At 41.9% G+C, this 19507-nt stretch overlaps 1 protein-coding gene across 1 annotated transcript in view; it reads left to right on the top strand.

Annotated features, from left to right (window-relative positions):
• Nucleotides 1–19507, top strand: part of LRIG3 (leucine rich repeats and immunoglobulin like domains 3) — a 57213-nt gene that overhangs the window by 23132 nt on the left and 14574 nt on the right. Inside the window, exons 4-8 of the mRNA XM_056846501.1 lie at nt 14310–14444; nt 15502–15645; nt 17292–17435; nt 17714–17857; nt 18281–18424. Of these exons, the coding sequence (XP_056702479.1) occupies nt 14310–14444; nt 15502–15645; nt 17292–17435; nt 17714–17857; nt 18281–18424 (711 nt within the window). The remainder of the gene's footprint in view (nt 1–14309; nt 14445–15501; nt 15646–17291; nt 17436–17713; nt 17858–18280; nt 18425–19507) is intronic.

Genomic DNA, 19507 nt, shown 5'->3' with positions numbered 1-19507 from the left:
GATCAATAGGATCCAAAGATGACCTCTTCAAGTGCGGCCGAACCATTGCCTCCTTTAATCCCCTTTGGGGAAAGCCCCTGAACACAGGGACAGATTAATAATATTTGCTAGGGGGCCCCGCACCCCCTCACCGCTGGCTTTCACAGCCATGATGGACATGGGTCCAAGAGGCAAGTGGTAGGCTTCACAGCAGAAGTTCCTGTTGGCATCAGTCCGGGAGAGTCGGCTGAATTGGTCCAACGTAGGCCCCGAAGGTGGCCAACGGGCCTCCATTTCGCTCACTGTATCAATATATACTATGCTCCTGATCTAATTTGGTCCTACATGTGCCTGGAAAGCATGGAACTCCTAGCACACATGGGATTCAAAGCGCTGATGGTAGCCACAAAGATTTGGTAATCTGGGAATCAGCCCAAAGTAAACATTCATAGTATTCAGTTGTTCTTTTAAATTGTGCTGTTTTATGTATTTATTTGTTCTGTGTTATAAATTAAAATTGGTTTGTTACCATTCAACATTTTCTGGGTATCCCTAATTCTTCTTGGTCTCAGGATAATCCAAAATTATGCTCCTTTTTCCAGTTGATTTTGCAAACTGTTTGGCAATTGTAAGTTGTGTTTTCTGCTAGGTAGAAGGAGGTATGTGAGGTTGAATTAAAATCCATTTCATTTCTACTGACGATCTTGCAGTGATTTCCTTTTGATTTTCTTCTGTGTGAAGCAGTATAGAGTGGATTGCTTAGTAACGATCAGTTCTTAGTACTGGTTGCTCAATTAATTTTCTTTTCTGTGTGGTTGGAAGTGGGAGGATTGTGCTCAACCTTTGTCATGATTAGTCTTTCCTAGGTCAACCCAATAGCCATTAGGAGTGTTCATAGATATAAAATGTACAGTGGGATTCATCTGGCTAGTTTCATTTTTCTCTTTATGCTTGTGGGCAGATAGCAGCAGGTTATGTGCTCATGGCATGCCTTTAGGTGCCAGACTCAAGCACTTGGGGTGGGGGGACAGGCTACTTCATTTACTCCCAGTGTGGACAATTAATGCAAGGGTTGGTGCTCTTATTTCTGGCCAAGGTGACAAACACAGTGGAAGAAGGCTGGGAGGAGCTTCAGCCTGTTCTTGCTGTAGAATGAGTTTGCAGAGAGTAATTCACCTTCTCACCTCTGAAGTAAAAATTGCCTCCAGAAGACACAGACCTTTTTAACAAAAGTTGGTTCTTTTTAGCTTTTGACCACAACCACGTGTGCCAACAGACAGGACACTAAAGACCATTCAGTTAGTAGGTTTTGTGGGTTTATTTGCAAATTGTTCCAAAGGAGCCCTTCCACTATAGAATCAATAGAACAGAGCAGTTAATAGTTTGGCAATTACACTGCTGAATAGTACTGTAATTTTATTGTGACATGGAGATTTGGGGGTAAATAGTGACAAAGATAGGTTCTACAAAGGCTGCTAGTATTCATTAATAAAATCTGCTTCACCTGTCTCCCTGCCTGCTTGGCTGATCAGCTCAAGGTGAGGCCTGGCATTTGGGCTAATGAATTTGGCAATCTGAGCCTCAGCTTATTTACTAGGAAATATATTACATTTTGTTAAACAGGAGCTTACTCCCTAGATTGTGTGCTGCCCAAGCATGCTTAACTTGAAGTTAGTTGTACTGAAATCAGCATGATCTGCTTTCAAGTATTCATGCTTAGTATTGCTTCACAACCAGAGAAATAGCCTGCCAATATGAGAACAAACATTCTTTCCAGGATCAGAGGAACATGGCTATTATATCAAGTGCTGTGGAACACAGGCAGTGGAACACAGGCAGCTGCTGCAGTTGTCTTGTTTGTGGGCTTCCTAGAGGTACCTAGTTGGCCACTGTGTGAACAGACTGCTGGACTTGATGGGCCTTGATCTGATCCAACATGGTGTTTCTTATGTTCTTAACATCCTATCACTGTGATAATGTATTAATAAGAAATAGCTAGGGCTATTGGATTGAAGTGATTTCCTAAAACTGTTTTTAAATGGTGTTTTTGCATTTATTTTGTAAGCCACTTTGAGGCTCCAGATGGGGAGAAAAGAGGGATATAAATGCCCAGATAGAGAAGAAAATGAATAAAACCTAAATGAAGGTCATTTAAAGGGTTGTATGCATAATTTTTCACCCAAAATGTCGATTTCACCTATGTTTCATGAGCAGCAAACAATCCTCTTGCTGATGTCTGCATGTATTCTTTATATCTTTATAGCAGACAGGAAGAAGGTTTTGGAAGACAATCCCTTGATTGAGTTCACTTTCTGAAGTTTGCCAGCCTGACTTCTTCCATGCAACAAGTATTGCCTTGCTGCAAGTTTGCCTCAAGTACACTGGGTGATTTAGGCTGCAATCCTAAAAAACACTTTCCTGAGAGTAAGCCCCATTTAATAAAATGGGACTTACAAGTAGACCTGCTTATGATCGCTCCTTTAAATGCAACCATTTCACCAGTGGATCTCCCAGAAAGTACACCAGACTTTGTATATCAGCTTCACTAAAAACATTTCCGTTCAGTGAAATTTGTTTGCTGAAAACAATTGGTCATCGTAAAACTGCCCCTAATGAAAATATACAAAACATTCTATGGGAGTGACCTAAGAAGTATATGCCCCAAATTAGCAAATTTCAGCCAGTGCATTTGCAGATCCAACTTTGTGACAGTCTTTAAAAATACACTTATCAAGTTCGTTATGGTAAGCTTAAATTAGGCAATCACTTCTACAAGAAAGAACACTATGCACGTGACTATTCTGATTTTCCAGCAGCTACATCAAAGAGTGCTGTCTTGAAAGAGACACATTTTTACTTAGACAGTAATAGATATTTTCAAAATCTATTAGCCCCATGATTCTCTTGAGCAGACCTGATAGAAATCTTTCCCTGACTGGGATTCCTACGTAGCTACCGTGAATTAAATTCTTAGTTGTCTTTTGGTCACATATGCACAGTCCTTGGTATTCTGGGGCTTTATTGTGAACAGCAGTTGATGAGATGAGGCACAGGAAATATCCCAGCCTCCACCACTGTACACGGCTCAAGGGGGAAAGGGAAAAGCAGTGCCCTTATCAGCAGGCAACAGGAGGGAGGTGGCGATGGAGCTGCTGGGGCCATGAGTGGTAGCATCATGTGCATTGTCCAAACTGCACAGTTCTGCCCCATGTGTACTTCAAGTAATAATATTAACAACACAGATTTTAGTTGTGGGGACCACTGAGAGAGCTCCCCTGTCTTCAGCAAAGTTTTGGAACAATCTGTACAGACCGAAAGAGCAAATTTTGCTTCTAATGTATACCCTTTCCAGAATGGAGTCTCGTTTGAATGAGTTCACCAGTATTTTAGTGTGTAGACCTGTTCCATCTATCCATTCCTCTGCCTATGATATTTTATCCCACACTTCCTCTAAAGAGATTATGGTGGCATGCATGGTTCTCCCCTTCTTTGCACCCATAGTTTGTGGTAAAACTTATTTTCATTCAGTCTTTCTGACAAAGGCTCCAGATCTTCTTCTTTTTAAAATTAAAAATAGGATCCAATTCCTACCAGTGTAGGGGTCAAGTCATCTGCAGGAAGTAAGACCCACAAAATGTTTGCATTTCTGGAGTCCAGGAGGGGAGTTGTGGTGTGTGGGGTGGGGTGGGCCTCAAAGGGCTCCGTGAGGCCCCAGAGCCTTGTGTCTCACACTTCTGTCCAGAAGTAGTAATGCATTACTTATTAATGTAGGTGGGATGGAGTCATCATGGGTCTTGTTGTCCATCTGAGATGCAGTCCTGTAATCTGGCTGTTACCCAGTTGTCAAGAGATGAAGGGTTGATTCACTTGTTTTTAAAAAGTATGGCCACTTTTGATTCAATGGAATGTCTTATGTGCCTTTGATTAAATCCCTGTTTAAATGCTTTCATACATGAGAAACCTTTTTCATAAATGTCCAGAGCAGACTGTTTAGGGTGTGTAATCTCCTTATGCACTCTAACCTGTTAGGTAGGGCTGAGACTATGGAGGAAATGCATATGTTGTCCACTTAGTCACATCAGGCATGTACCAAAATGATACTCCCACAGTTCAATGTTTAGTTTGTAACTGCATTTCAGCCAACTTGTTTTTATGTCCAATTTGTGTAAGCCAGATGGAAATCTATGCAGTAATATGATCTGGTTTCCCAACATCTTACAAAATGTACCAAGCATCTAATGGTGCAAGAACAAAGGTTATGCACAAAATGCGCTTTGCAATATGCAAGGTGATGAGTGAAACAGCTGTGAGACATCTGTCATGGGATTTACGCATTTTACAAAACACATCATACGTACCTGGCAGTCTTATTGCTCCTGTGTAATATCTTGCCATGATGTTTCCTGTCAAGAGCAGGGCATATGGCTCATATAAAACCTGCCATTAGCTGCTAGTCATAAGTGGGATTAACTATATGTTTTGGAAATGTGTGCATACATTCAGTGGTACTTTGTGGCCATGTAGCCGAGACCAAAAATGGGCTATGTATGTCACAACTGCTTAAGTGTGTTGCATAACAGTTTTAACTATGTGGAGAGTCAGTGCTTCAGCCATGTGGTAAACTTATGGTGCAGACTTACACAGAGTTACACCCTTCTGTGCGCTTTGACTTAAATGGGTGTTGGAAGGTATTGATTGCATTGCTGGTATTGCTGTCTGTTCAGCTAGATTTCTGTGCAGTAACGGGGGTGGGGGAAAAATGACGTATGACCTGGTTTTTACATACTCAAACTAGGCTTTCTTAGAGGTCCAAAGAGTCCAGGGCCACCTCCAGTTTTTGAGGCCCCTAGCTGTAATCTTCATGAACAAAACATATATCAGTTAACCAAAAGAGTGTGTTTTGTAGCAAATCTCTTGTTTTGCTTTAAGTTTGCAGCTCCAAAGCTGAGAGTGTGTTCCACATTTTGGTGTGATAGAAATGCACGTTAAAACATGTGGGAAAGCATATCAAATACCTTAAAGTTAACAAATGTCAACAATGAAGGCCCCCTTTGAGCTTGAAGCCCAGGCCAAGTGGTCCTCCCCACACACACAACTGGCCCTGCATAAAGCTACCATGCTGTAAGTTATTAAGAGACCACCATGCAATAAGTGGTTTTATTATTCCATTCAAACTTTGTTCTTGACAGGGCATATTCAGTATGGAAGTACGCTTTTAATTTGCCTTGGGAAGTCTGTTATCTGCTTAGAGTATTATTGGGCTTTAGTTAATTTTTCCTACAAGAATCTGTTGAAAACCTTCAAGAACCTTCTTCTTGTGGTGGAAAATGAGAATGTTAGGGACCCTCAGTTTGCTTCCTAAGAGAGTAACACTCTTGAGTTTTTTAATTTAACGTTTCTGTTGGGGCCTGAAAACTTCATGAAGCATTCCTCTCTGTGTTGCTGCTTTCATGTTGAGAATTGACAGTTGGCCCAGGGTCATTTAGTTTGCTTCATGGCTAAGTGGATTTGAATCTGTTTTTATACACCACTGGTCTAAGCATTACACCAAACTGGTTCTTATAAAATTTGATGGAGACCTTGTAGGGCTTTAAAAAAAACCTTCTTCCTTTTTTTTTTTTTTGCCTTTTTACTAGGATTGCTATAATGTTTGTATAATGGCCAGCCCTATTAATTGTCAGGTTGTTATAGTTTTGTATATTAGGTCTGATTCACACATATTTTCCCAAGATAATTCATGGTTTGGTGGCTAGGAACTAATGTTTTTTTGGGTAATACAGAAATTCTGTAGTGGCTAATATATGGTGGGTATTCATATATGTGAGATCACATAATGAAACGAGCATCATTGGTTTCACAGTTCACTCCTAAACATAGTTACACCCTTCTAAGACCCATTGAAGTCAATGGGCTTGGAAGGGTGTAACTGTTTAGGTTTGCACCGTTAGAAACCGAGGATAGGTTCACAGATATGTTACTTGGCTTCGAGCCAATTGATTGCTCCACCTTTGGTTCACAGCTTCATGTATGAACTGACTTTATTAAACAACACTGAGGTAATCATGGACAACTCTGTCCATGATTAATATGCTTGTGTGAATTAACCCCGAGTGTGTTGAGTTTTCTGGTCTAATTGAAAAACAAGCATAATTTGAAATTTAGAAGACTCGAAACCTTCTACCTGAAACTAGCAAAAAACATTTGATCATGTTTAAATTGCCATCCACTCTCAGCAGCTTGTGGTAAGCTTAAGGGCATGAGAACCTTTGGGGGTGGGGGAAAGGCTGGTGGAAATTGGGAATTTGAGAAGAAGGCCGTAGCATAACATATTGAATTGCAGGCAAGGTTTCATTCTTGGAATCCACTTGGGAGAAGGCCCAGGAATGAAAATTGTGGTAAAATGTTACTTGGGGAGAGGCAGCAAACAAAGGGCTGGAGCAGAAAGGAAGGCAAGAGCAGGTTCTGCAAGCTCTTCGCAATGATTCAAGGTGAAGCTAAAGATTTCATTTGTGTCTAATGCTACTTGGAGGAGAAAAAAAGTCTGGCTAGAAGGCAAAGGGGAACTATACATGCAGTGGCTGAAGTGGATCAAGTAAATGAGATAGCAGAAGAGCACAGGATTGCAAAGGAAGTGAAAACTCAAGGGCTACAGAAATGAGGGGTGAAAAACAAAACATTGAAGAAGAAAGGCAGTAGAAAGGGGGCTGCAAATGCATATGAAGACAGACATTGCCTGTTGGCAGTACTGTCAGACTTAAAAGCCGTACGCTGGTATTAATGATCCACCAGAGATGCAATAGGAGATGCTTTCTTTCCTAAAAAAGAAAGGAAATAAATAAAATACAAGACTTGACATTTGTAACTTTCATCCTCCATCACAGCACAATGCTGCCTCTTGAAATAAAATGCCTTGGTAGAGCCATGAATATCTGACATAAAATCTGAATACCTGCCAAGCAAAATCCTGAAAAGTCAAGCAAGCGGGGAGCTTATAAAGGAGGGAGTTAACTTGTCTTTAGGTGCATGGGGGACCTCTCAGAATCAGCTGTGAGTCCCAAGGATTGGACCGATACAGCTTAAAGTGAGCAAATGTGCAGCTTTGTTGCCACTCTGCTAAATTCTAGTTTCATGGCTTAAGACATTCTGTGTGCTGCCTTTATTGGTTGCAGGGAGAATTAATGGCAGCCCCCATTGGGGATCTTGTCTGCCATCAGATTTAGTTTCCTATTTAGAATGAGGGGGTGCTAAAGCTGAAGCTCAGTGGTTACAGTGAAATGTCTTGAATTATATTACCGTATATACTCGGGTATAAGCCGACCCGAGTATAAGCCGAAGTGCCTAATTTCACCTCAAAAATGGGGAAAAATTAGGCACCCGCGTATAGGCCGAGGGGGAAATGCAGCCCCCCCCCCGCAGGCTTACCTTAAGGCGGGCAGGTGGCGGCGGCCCCCTCCCTGCGCCCAGGAGGCCGCGCGGGCCACTCCTGGCCCGCAGAGAAGGCGCGCGGGAAGGCTGGCGGCGGCAAGCCACAATGCTTCCCTGACTTGCAGGAGGTAGAGAGTATTTAGAGAGAGATGTAGAAATAGCTCTGCTCCTAACCATCACCTCAGTGCCCTACATCCTTCACATAGCCTGCCCTGCTGTGATCCGGCAGCTATCTGTACCATCCAGTCATGGTGCCTCTTTTGAGTGGTCACGGGGCCTCTTGCTTTTTCTGCTCTTCCACTTAACCTAGCGGGCTGGGCTGCCACTGAGGGTTCCAGGAAGACTGTTTCGTCAACCACCGTGTCTGTTCGGGCCAAATGCTTTCATCTGCCCATTGTGCAGTTCTGCACAGATGTACTTCTATACCATGACAGCATTCCCCTTTAGAGGAGTCTACGTACTCAGTAATAGGGAGCATTTTGATTTGAAAAGAGTGACTATCCCGAGAGGCTTATCTTTGGGCTGCCAAAAGCTTATCAAATGTACCCTTCCTTAAGGTGCCGGATGTCTCCTCTGTGATTCTGCCTACTTCCTTAGACTGTCAGATACAAACCTTGTGGGGTACCAAAGGCCTTCCTGCTGTCTTTGCTGCCTGTGCCAAACATCTACCTCTGCCCGTTTGCTGCCTTAATTCCTTATGAAACTGGAATCCTTTTTCTTACCGCTTTGAGATTTGGCAGGAGGATCCTTTCCAGGAGAAGTACTGTCCCTTCAATGGTTGTCCAAGTTAGATGGAAAACATAGAAATGACAGCATTTCCCTCTAAAATCGATCAAAAAAATGAGAACGAATAAATGCAATATGTACCGAAATGCAAACTGCTACCAATTTTTTAAAATGAATTTTGTATCCAAAGTCATGCTGAACTTTGAAAGCAGGCACCTCAGAGCACAGTCCCCAGCTCATGTGAAAAGTTAAGGTTGCTGGCTCTGGTGTGAGAAATCTCTGGAGATTTGGTGGTGGTGCGTGGGGAGGGATTTCATCTAGAATATGTGATATAGACAGGGTTGCCAACCTTCAGCTGGGTCAAACATGAAAAATCACCGGCGCCGTACAGTATAGCTAGGAAAGAACCAGCATGCAGGTCTATATGCGAAAATATCAAACAGTGTATTACAATATAGTGAAGACAACAGTGAAGTGCAAACAGAAAAATTTAAACACAAACTATACACTAAATATATACAAATTCAGTAACTCTCCAAAATTGAGTCAAAAAAGACTTCTCTTAGGAGGTACAAAGTATAAGAATCCTAAATAATGTCCAATTAGTCTAGAACGCGTCTTGGCGCTTTTTTCAAGAGAGGGAGCAAGTCGGGGGTTTCCTGGAAGAATAGATAGTGGGGAAATGTCTTCCGGAATTTCTAAACGTTTTTCGCAGATTATTGCTTCTCCAGCCTGATGAAAAATAAATATAAGCTTCCATTTACACAATGTTTTTCAACAGTATTTTTTCACAGACTTTACAATCATGTTTTTACAGCGTACAACACAACATGCAGGCATGTAATTGACAATGATGGCAAAATAACATATAATACCTGTAACAATAGAATTCATAGGTGCCATGCACTAGGCTGCATCTTTTCTTTCCAAAGTTCTCTCGGTAACTACTACTAGGTGGATCAGTGCAATTGCTGGGGCCTGGAGATCTGAAATTACAACTGATCTCCAGACAACAGAGATCTCAGGTCCCCTGAAGAAAAAGACCGTTTTGGAGGGTGGACTCCATGGCATTGTACCTGCTGATGCCCCTCCCCTCCCCAAAATGTCCCCTCCCAAAGCCCCATCCCCAAAATCTCCAAGTATTTCCCAGCCCAGAGCTGGCAACATTATAGAGTCTTCCCTTCAAATGGCCATTTTCTCCAGGGGACCAGATCTCTGTAGTCTGAAGCTGGCTTCTTAAACTTTTTCCACTCGTGACCCCTTTTTGCCTGAGAAATGTTTACACAAACCCAGGTATATAGGTATATAAAATAGGTATACAAACCAAACATTTACTGATAATAAATCATAAAGAAATTTTACTGTTACCAAATTTTTTGTGGACCCCCCCCCCACATTCAGTTACATGGCCCCATATGGGGTCACGACCCACAGTTTAAGAAGCTTTGGTCTGGAGATCAGTTGTAATTCCAGGAAAACTCCAGGCCCACCTGGGATTTGCACTAGGGTTGCCAGGTCCCTCTTCTCAACCGGTGGCAGATTTTGGGGGCGGAGCCTGAAGAGGGCGGGGTTTGGGAAGGGGAGGGACTTCAGTGCCATAGAGTTCAATTGCCAAAGCGGCCATTTTTCTCCAGGTGATCTGATCTCTATCGGCTGGAGATCAGTTGAATTAGCAGGAGATCTCCTGCTCTTACCTGGCAGTTGGCAACCCTAGTTTGCACCCTTAGTTGCCTGTACTGTGCTTTGGGATGCTCTGCCAAATCTAGCAGTAAACTCTGAATCTAGCAGATATTTCCTGAAGCTTGAAGTTGGGGAGGAACTCTGAAGCTGCTTCCACCTCCTCCCTCATTGTGTATTGCAAATACAATTGATTTGTAATGCAGATTATACAACTAAAACAGTGATTATCTGACAGGCTGGTGTCCTGGGATGCAAGGGCTTGACAAATTCTTCCCTCCCCGCACATAGCTAAATGGCTTCAATTCACACCTCTTCTTCTTTTTTTTACCCAGCAAGACAAGCTCTGTCTGCAGACGTGAGAACTCAAAAGTCTGAGGAATAAGGAAGTGGTAATACCTCTGTGGAGTTTTTTCCATATTAAGAGATGTTGGGATCTAATTTCATTCAGTTTTATATACGTGGAACCTTGACACTTGATTCTCCTGTTACCAGAAACAGTGACTGTCCCTTGAGAGTTTAGAAAGTGAAACCAGGGATATGTGCTTCAGAGCCTTTTGTGAGCTTGGTTGAACAGCACGTAGCAGTAGATTTGGGGGGGGGGGAGAAGGGGGTGTTTTCCTTGCAGACAAGACCAAGCTGTATTTTATTCATCTTGGTTTAAAAGGGGGGAAGAGAATATGCTATGCTGGTTCTTCCCTGGACGACATTAGATGACCTGATATTTGTATCTTGTTTTGAAGCTTACTGGAGGAAGCAACTGCTGCTGGAAGGGAGAACTCTTGCAGATCCTGTGTAATCAACCTTGAATTCCATAGTGGGGGAAAGGGCAGGATATAAATGTAATGAATAAATAAAATTAATCGCTGTAACTGTGTAGTAATTAAGCTAATAATTAATACCTTTCATTTAGTGAAAACTTGTAAAATGCTGTAATGATGGTACTTGGTTTAGGAAGGGGCGGTGCAATCTCAGAGGACCTCTGAAGATTCAGTCTCTTGTTTTTACAGATTCCACAGTGCTCCACACAGAGTGTTTAAATAGCTTCAAGCGCATTTTTTGGATCACCAGTAACAACATGTAGTACAGTCTCATTACTCATTACATGCACACTGGATGGGGGATACGCTTCTGGGTAGCAGTGTGTGTGAACAAGATCTTGGGGTACGGGTGGACCGTAAGTTAAATATGAGCAGCCAATGTGATGCAGCAACAAAAAAAGAAAAAGCTAATGCAATTTTGGGGTGCATCAACAGAGGCATAGCATCCAAATCGCAAGATGTCGAAGTTCCGCTGTACACTGCATTGGTCAGGCCGCACCTGGAGTATTGTGTGCAGTTCTGGAGCCCTTGCTTCAAAAAGGATGTGGACAGAATCGAGCGGGTGTAGAGGATAGTGATGAGGATGATCAGGGGCCTGCTGTGCTGGTCTATGACTGTAACAATAAAACTAGATCAGGGGCCTGGAGACCAAGCCCTATGAGGAGAGGCTGAGGGAGCTGGGAATGTTTAGTCTGGAGAAGAGGAGGTTGATGGGGGGACATGATTTCTCTCTTTAAGTATTTGAAGGGCTGTCACTTAGAGGAGGGTAGGGAGCTTTTCCTATTGACAGCAGAGAATAGGACTTGTAATAATAAGTTTACATTGCAGGCGGAAAGGTACTGGCTGGATATTAGGAAATATTTTTGTACAGTAAGAGTTGTTTGACAGTGGAGTGCTTATGGGCACCTCAGATGCAATACATACAATCAGCTACCTAGGGAGGTGGTGAGTTTCCCTTCACTGGCAGTCTTTAAGCTAGACAGACACTTGCCAGGGATGCTCTAGTCTGATCTTGCATTAAGCAGGGGGTTGGACTGTATGGCCCTTTCCAACTCTATGATTCTATTAATTGTGCCTTTGAACTGTGTTGTGATCCATCCTAAATAGAGTGACACCTTTCTAAGTCCATTGCATTCAGAGATTTAGATGGGTTACAACGCTGCTTAGGAATGCACTATAAAGCTTTAATGCCTCGCCTACTGATAGTCAATAAAAGAACATACTTTCTCTTATAATCCCACAGTCAGAAATGACCCACCAAATGTCATCTGGGAATCATGCTACCTGAAGTAATTTGTCAGTTAAAGTCTGGTTTGAAGGCAGTATTATTCAGACTCATTAGGAACAGCTAAATTCATGATGCAAGGACTATTATTCTCCTAGTTGCGAGAAATTTCTGCTTTATGAAGCAGCGCTGACACAAAGACCACAGTGTGTAAGCCCTCTCTCTAACTGAATACTTTCACACTGCAATTTAGGAAGCATGCAGTTCAGGAAATTGCAGGCTTATGCTGAAGCACAGTTTTACTGCGGGAAATTTTTATTTGTCACTCACGTAATTGGCAGTTTTAGTAGCTTGTTAGTAATTACCTGATGAGCAAACTAATGTCTAAACTAAAGACTCTTTAATCTGTTATCTAACTATGCCTCGGTTGCCAGTAAACCTGATACATGGATCATTCGTGGTGATTTAATGATAACTTATGTTTACATTTAGACCTTCCAACAAAGAGTTAAATTAAAATGACTTGCCCCAGATGGGCAGAGACACTGAAACTTGACACTAAAGGAGAACAATGTTGGAGGTGTAATAAAATGTTTCTTTTTTACACATCTGGTATGAAGGCCAGTTAATCCACAGCTTCTGATCTTTTTAGTCTTTTAGTAATAAGTAATTAATCTCTCCCATCCAGCTTCCTCCTGAGTGCTTATGGGCACCACGCCATACATTCTGGGTTTTTTAAACTTATTTTGGAGAAAGGGTAGTCATCTCAAGAATACCCTGAAATGGTAGAGAAATTTAGGGTAAGCAGGGTACCCTGTACTCAAAAGAGAACACAACCACAGATTCATTCGTGCTTTTAAAAACATTCTACATGCTGCATGAATTGGACTGAGAGATGTCTTGGCTAGGACTGCTAGTGGTCCAAGTTTGGTACCAGATTCCCAGAAATATACAATCAGATCTTGAATGCAGTACAGTTTTCTGAATTTGTAATGGAGCAAAGGAACTGAGCTGTTTTTAAGAAGAAATGTTTTAGAGGCACGCTCTGTTCTCATGGTGACGAGACACTGCCTGCATACAGCCTAGATTGTCAAAGAAGAGTCCATTTGCTATCCTCTTAGATCAGCTCTGAAGAGTGGCTGATGGATTGGTTGCAGAAGATGCATTTTGATTCAGCTAAATATCAGCACAATGTTTGATGCCATGACTGCCTGGTTTCTGACTCCCTCCAACTCTACAGTGCTGTCCGGAACTATTCCTACAACAATTAACTGATAGTGGTACTCTAGAAAACAAAACCCTCCCCCCAAAAACAGTTGATACTTATTTTTTCTTCAAAAGAACCAGATTCGAATTGGGACCTTATACTGACAAATAGTCAAAAGGCATAGTTCTGATGGCCACATGCCCTTCTGATGGCCCAAGTGCCCTACATGAGAGCCTGTGTGCTGTAGTGGTTAAGAGCGGTAGACTCAAATCTGGAGAACTGGCTTTGATTCCCACTCACACACCTGAGTGGTGGACTCTAATCTGGGGGACCAGGTTTGACTCAACACGAAGCCTATTGGGTGACCTTGGGCTAGTCACAGTTCTGTTAGAGCTCTCTCAGCCTCACCTATCTCACGAGGTGTCTGTTGGGGGGGAGAGGAAGGGAAGGTGACTGTAAGCTGGTTTGAGACTCCTTAAAGGTAGAGAAAATTGGGGTATAAAAACCAACTCTTCTTCTTCTTATGGACTTTAAAATGAAGGGCTGTTTTGTTCTTTTTGGTCAGATTTCCTCATGCTGTTTGTGCCCTTGTTCTTCTAGGGGTAGCTGTTTCCTACCTTATCCCTTCTCAGTTCTGTCCCTTCCCTTATTTTCCTGGCAGTTCTGATCATGTATTTTATTTTTCCCTTGACTAGCTACCTTTTTTTGCTCACATTTTGTAATATAAAACTTCTTGCTTTATGGTCTTCAGGATGCTGTTTCTTCTTGAATTCTCCTGAAGTATTCCTCTAATTTGTTGTACTGGGCTCTGCATAAACCTCTAGCTTCTTCTGTCCTGTCTCATTGTTGGTCTTTGGCTCTGACTTCTCCTGGAGCTCAGTACTCTGTTTCTTACCACCCTTTTTTTTCACTGAAAAAACTCACTCTGTTTATCTTCCACAAATACTATTCTTGTTTTTCAATATCTCCCTTTGTTTTCCTGTCCCCTTTTCCACATCTGATTCCTTGCCTTTCTATTTGACCAGTTGATTTTAGATTCAAGGCTCACAGGCTGGGAATGATCTTTTCTTAAAATAAAAAAGAACCCCACCTAGTAATTTTAGGTGTGTACAGTATCATAAAAAGCATGTTTCATGCATATGTCTGCATTCTTATAAAGATATTTTCATAACGAAGTTTTTTAAAAAGTGCCATGATAAAAAACATAATGTTCTAGAAATTGATATTTAACTGCTGATTTCTAATTTAGGACAGGTAACAAGATTTCTGACATCTTGCCTGAACAACTGAGACCATTTCAATCTTTAGAAACTTTAGATTTGAGCGACAACCATATTTCTGCGCTTACAATGGCATTGTTTCCTCCTCTGCCACTCAAGTACCTGTAAGTTACATTTTGCTTAATATAATGTTTGTCCGGTTATCCAGAAAATGTTAAGACAATTTTCTTTAGTTTTTGAACAGTTTATTTACTTGACTAATTCAAGTAATACAGGACTTAAAGATATGCAATACTTTAAAAGTAGTGTAAAAATAATTTCCCTTAGTTAAATAAGACATGTTTTGTCCAATAATCCATTCCTAGTGCTGGCCGCCATTCTCCTGGTACAATCAATGGCCACACAATAGATATTATATATGCCTATGGACCTACACATGTAGGCTAGAACTATGTCTAGGCTCAAACCACATGATTTGTCCATTCTGTTTTATGATATATTGATAAGCCTTATGCAGATACAACATTTAATGCTTGGAGATTAGAAGAACAGTGGCAGATCAGGACAGCACCAGCACTTACTGCAAAACAAATGTCTGCATAGAGCAACACATGTATTAAATGAATCAAGAACTATCTGCAGTTGTTCTGTAATGTTATCAGGTGACACTGTTGATTGTAGATTATTTATTTAAAATCCTCTGCCATCATATGCTCTGTAAATTACACCAATTGATTGATTAATGCTTTCAGTTCTAATATAGAGTATTTTCTTCTGGCTTGCAATTGATGAACTTGTTTCTGAAATTCTTGTATACATTTTTCCGATTTAGCTTTTTAGGTGTTCCTGTAAGTTGCACAGAGTCCTGCAATGTATGTTTTAGGCTGCTAGAAATGACAGTCAAAACTGTAAAATGATAAATGTCGGTTGGTCTGAACTTACACTTGATTTGTAAGAACATCTTTCAATCTTTGAGAATCTATTTGAGCTGAATTTGTCAGGTCAGCATGGTTGATTCCGCCTGTCTTCTGAGACCCATAGTAGTTGATGGAATGGATCTGAACCGTGTGCTTTGCAATTGCCACTGAGCCACTGATGGGAGGTTGTTAAAGCAGTGATTAAGTTGTTAAGTTGTGCATTGCAGCTAACAGGTAATGAGGGCATGATACTGTGTTAACTTTCCAAACATCTTAACTTTCCAAATGTCATTGTTTTCCACAGGCATATCAACAGTAATAGGATCGTTTCCCTAGAACCAGGCACTTTTGACAACTTATCCAGCACACTTCAAGTACTGAAGCTGAATAAGAACCGGATTGCATTCATCCCACAGAAGATGTTTAAACTCTCCCATTTGCAACATCTGTGAGTGCACTGAATTGTTTTAGATTAATCTTGAAGGCCTTTGGCAGTGCTTGTACATCACTTTTCCACAGCAACCACATAAAGCTTTCTGCCCGTAGAAAGAAAAGAGACCCAATACTTGGGTTGCATTCTTGCTCTGAATTTTTGTATTGATATTATCTTGCTGCACCTGGAACAATGACCTTGCAGTGCCAATGTACTATCATGGTTCATGGTGTTTTTGTGATGTATCAAAAACAGGGGTAGGCAAACTGCGGCTTGAGAGCCGCATGCGGCTCTTTGGCCCCTTGAGTGCGGCTCTGGGATGCAGAATCGCGGCCGCCCACCTGAGAGAAGCCACCTTCCCCGGGCGTGGAGGGCGCAGGGGGGGGGCTGGCTTCCTTCGGTGGAGGATCAGGGCTGCACGTCGCGGCGGAGGAGAGCCTGGCATCCCTTCCCTGCCCCGTCCGGGCTCTGCGCGCACGCAGAGGGGAGTGGACCTGTTCATGGAGGAGAGGGCTATCCATGGCTACTAATCAAAATGGATACTAGTCATGATGCATGCCTATTCTCTCCAGGATCAGAGGAGCAAGCCCATTATATCAGGTGAAAGGAACGCAGGCAGGACAATGATGCTGCACTGGTCTTGCTGGTGGGCTTCCTGGAGGCACCTGGTTGACCACTGTGGGAACAGACTGCTGGACTTGAAGGGCCTTGGTCTGATCCAGCACGACCTTTCTTATGTTCTCATGTGTTTACTGCGTCTGTGAATCTAGAGAAAAGTTTGCTCACATTGTTCACATTAAGTGTTTGTCAGTCATTGTCATGATTTAATTTTATGGATACCTTACTTACTTTTTCCCCTCCTCAGAGGCCATGTCTACCCACTGGCTTTCTTGGCGGTAGACGTGGACTCCGAGGAGGGGAAAAAGTCCCCCTTCAGAGTCCAGGTCCACCAATTGGCTTCTATGGGCCTCCGGAGGCCAGGTCTACTGCCAAGAAAGCCAGTGGGTAGACCTGGCCTCCCAATGGGACTCAGCCGGAGGCCAGGTCTACCAATAGGCTTTTATGGCGGTAGACCAGGCCTCCAGACGAGGACTCCGGATGGGGAGGGGGAAATGGCAGGGACTTACAATTTAATTTTTATCAATACATAAGATCACTATTAAGTATAATATCAAGTTTTATTCAATGTACCTATAGTTTAATTAAGACTTAAAACTTTAATTAAAGTTTATTAAGTTAATAAACAGTGTACCTACCTATATAGTTTAAGTTTAAGAAATGTGGCTCTCAAAAGAAATCTCAATCGTTGTACTGTTGATATTTGGCTCTTTTGACTAATGAGTTTGCTGACCCCTGATCAAAAAGATATAGTCTAATGGCTTACAAGGAAAGAGAAAGTAATCCTAGCAAGGGTAGTAGAGGCATTCTGCAAGGTGTTAGGAAGAGCACAGACCATTCTAAAAGTATAGAAGGATAATGGTCAAAGGGCAGGCAAAGGTTTTAACAGTATTTGTGGGAAGTTGAACACAGCAAGGCTATGGGGCAACTTTGGTAGAACTTGGATCAGATGGGTAACCAGAGATCAAAGAGAAGTCCTAATGTTTAAGGGTGAGAAAGTGTGAGTTTATTTTATTTTAGCAAGATTTGTTGTTGTTTTGCAGAGAGATGAACCGCAACAAAATTAAAATGATAGATGGTCTTACTTTCCAAGGCCTTTCTGCTTTGAAATCTTTACGAATACAGAGAAATGGGCTAGTTAGACTCATGGATGGAGCTTTCTGGGGATTAAGCAACATGGAAATACTGTAAGTATCTGCTTCTCCATATTCTTTAGGAAGAACCATTTTGAATTACATCATCAATGCTTGTTTTGAATACATAGAAAGAAACTATGTTAACAGTATACAAATATTTCAGTCTCCAGGCCTGTAAATTAAAAGGAAACACACACACAAAATCAGTTGGCTTCTGTTTAAAGAAGAAGGAGCCCCTGTCTTATCAAGGGTCAAGAATCCCAGACCTTTTAAAAAAGTTGCTTGCATATGAAGCCTTTTAATCATTCTGGGTTTTTTTGTTCGTCTAGGCAGCTGGACCATAACAACCTAACGGAGATTACCAAGGGCTGGCTTTATGGCCTGCGGATGTTGCAGCAGCTTCATCTGAGCCAAAATGCTATCAGTAGGATCAGCCCTGATGCCTGGGAGTTCTGCCAGAAACTCAGTGAGCTGTAAGGACTTTTATTATTATTTGTTTTTTATTATTATTATTATTACTATTTAGTCTATCCAGTTTTCAGCCAAAGCATAAACCACTTACTATCAATATGTGAGTTTTTTTATAATAAAGTTTCCAAGTTGACAACAGCTTTTTGTGTTCTGTGTTCCATGCAACTGTATTTCTGTTGTGAGATACTGAAGCCAACTGGGCTTCCTTCCCTTCTTTGTGGCCATTTTGCTCTGTTTGGCAATTGTGATTTTTTTTTAATTTAAAGAAATATCATTCAGCAGTAATATTACAAGTAATGGGATATAACATACAGAGCTATATTTAAAATAATTATACTGAAAAAATTCAAGGATTTAATTTGGATTTAAATGTCTTAGTCACACTAATGAAAATAACCTTTTTTCCCCTCTTCTCAATCTTGCAGAGACTTAACTTATAATCATTTATCAAGATTAGAGGACTCAAGCTTTGTAGGCTTAAGCCTGCTAGTGAGACTGAACATTGGGAACAACAAAGTGAGCTACATTGCTGACTGTGCCTTCAGGGGACTGTCCAGTTTACAAATACTGTAAGTTTCATAGTTTCGTAGTAGCTTCTAAAGGATAAAATGCTCATGATTTTTTGGAATGTGCAATGTCTGGTGTAAAAGAAGAGAGGGAGTTCCTCTTGGGGGCAAATTATGGAAAGCTAGACAGGGGCATGGGCCTAGACCTTCTTCTTCTGTAAATGTCATGGGAGGGGGCGTGGCTCAGTGGTAGAGCATCTGCTTGGCATGCAGAAGGTTCCAGGTTCAATCTCTGGCATCTCCAGTTAAAGGGACTAGGCAAGTAGATGATGTGAAAGACCCCTGCCTGAGACCCTGGAGAGCCGCTGCCGGTCAGAGTTAACAGTACTGACTTTGATGGACCAAGGGTCTGATTCAGTATAAGGCAGCTTCATGTGTTCATGTGTCATTTTCCTGCTTGTCTCCAGTCTCAGGCTGTTTCCTGCTTCTTCCCCCCAAAAAACTCTCTGTCCTTCCCACATGACCTCCATCTAAATGTAAACAAAGGTCAGGTCTCCTTGGTGCTCCTATTGGGTTTATCTGCTGCCTTTGACACAGTGGACCATGCCATCCTGTTTAGGCACCTGGAGGCAGAAGTTGGTATCAGGGGTTATGTGTTGGACTGGTTCAAATCATTCTTCACAGTCCAGACCCAAAGAATTGCAATTGGAAACTTGTCCCCAGTCATCAGTGTGGAACCTACCCTATGGGGTCCCACAGGGTGCAATCCTATCCCCCATGCTCTTCAATTTTAAAGTAAGCTCTTAGGCCAAATCATTCATCATTTTGGGGGTTGGCTGTCATCAATATGCAGATGGTACACATCTATATATATTCTTATCCAAATTTCCTAGTGATGTGATAGAAGTCTTATATATTGGTCTCCTCTCAAACCCAATTCGGAAACTCCAGCTGGTGCAGAATGCCACAGCTCGACTATTATCGGGAGGTAGATGGAGCATGCATTTTACTCCCATTCTGCAGTCACTCCACTGGCTATCCATCAGTTACTGGGCTCAATTTAAAATATTCCCTATCACATAAAAAGCCCTTCAGGGCCTTGGACACTCATATCTGCAAGACCATATCTTCCTCAATGCTCCGCCA

This window comes from Euleptes europaea, chromosome 3 (assembly GCF_029931775.1).
Source record: "Euleptes europaea isolate rEulEur1 chromosome 3, rEulEur1.hap1, whole genome shotgun sequence".
Taxonomy (NCBI): Eukaryota; Metazoa; Chordata; class Lepidosauria; order Squamata; family Sphaerodactylidae; genus Euleptes; species Euleptes europaea.
Note: the sequence above shows the minus strand (reverse complement) of the source record. Positions and strands in the feature narration are given on the sequence as shown.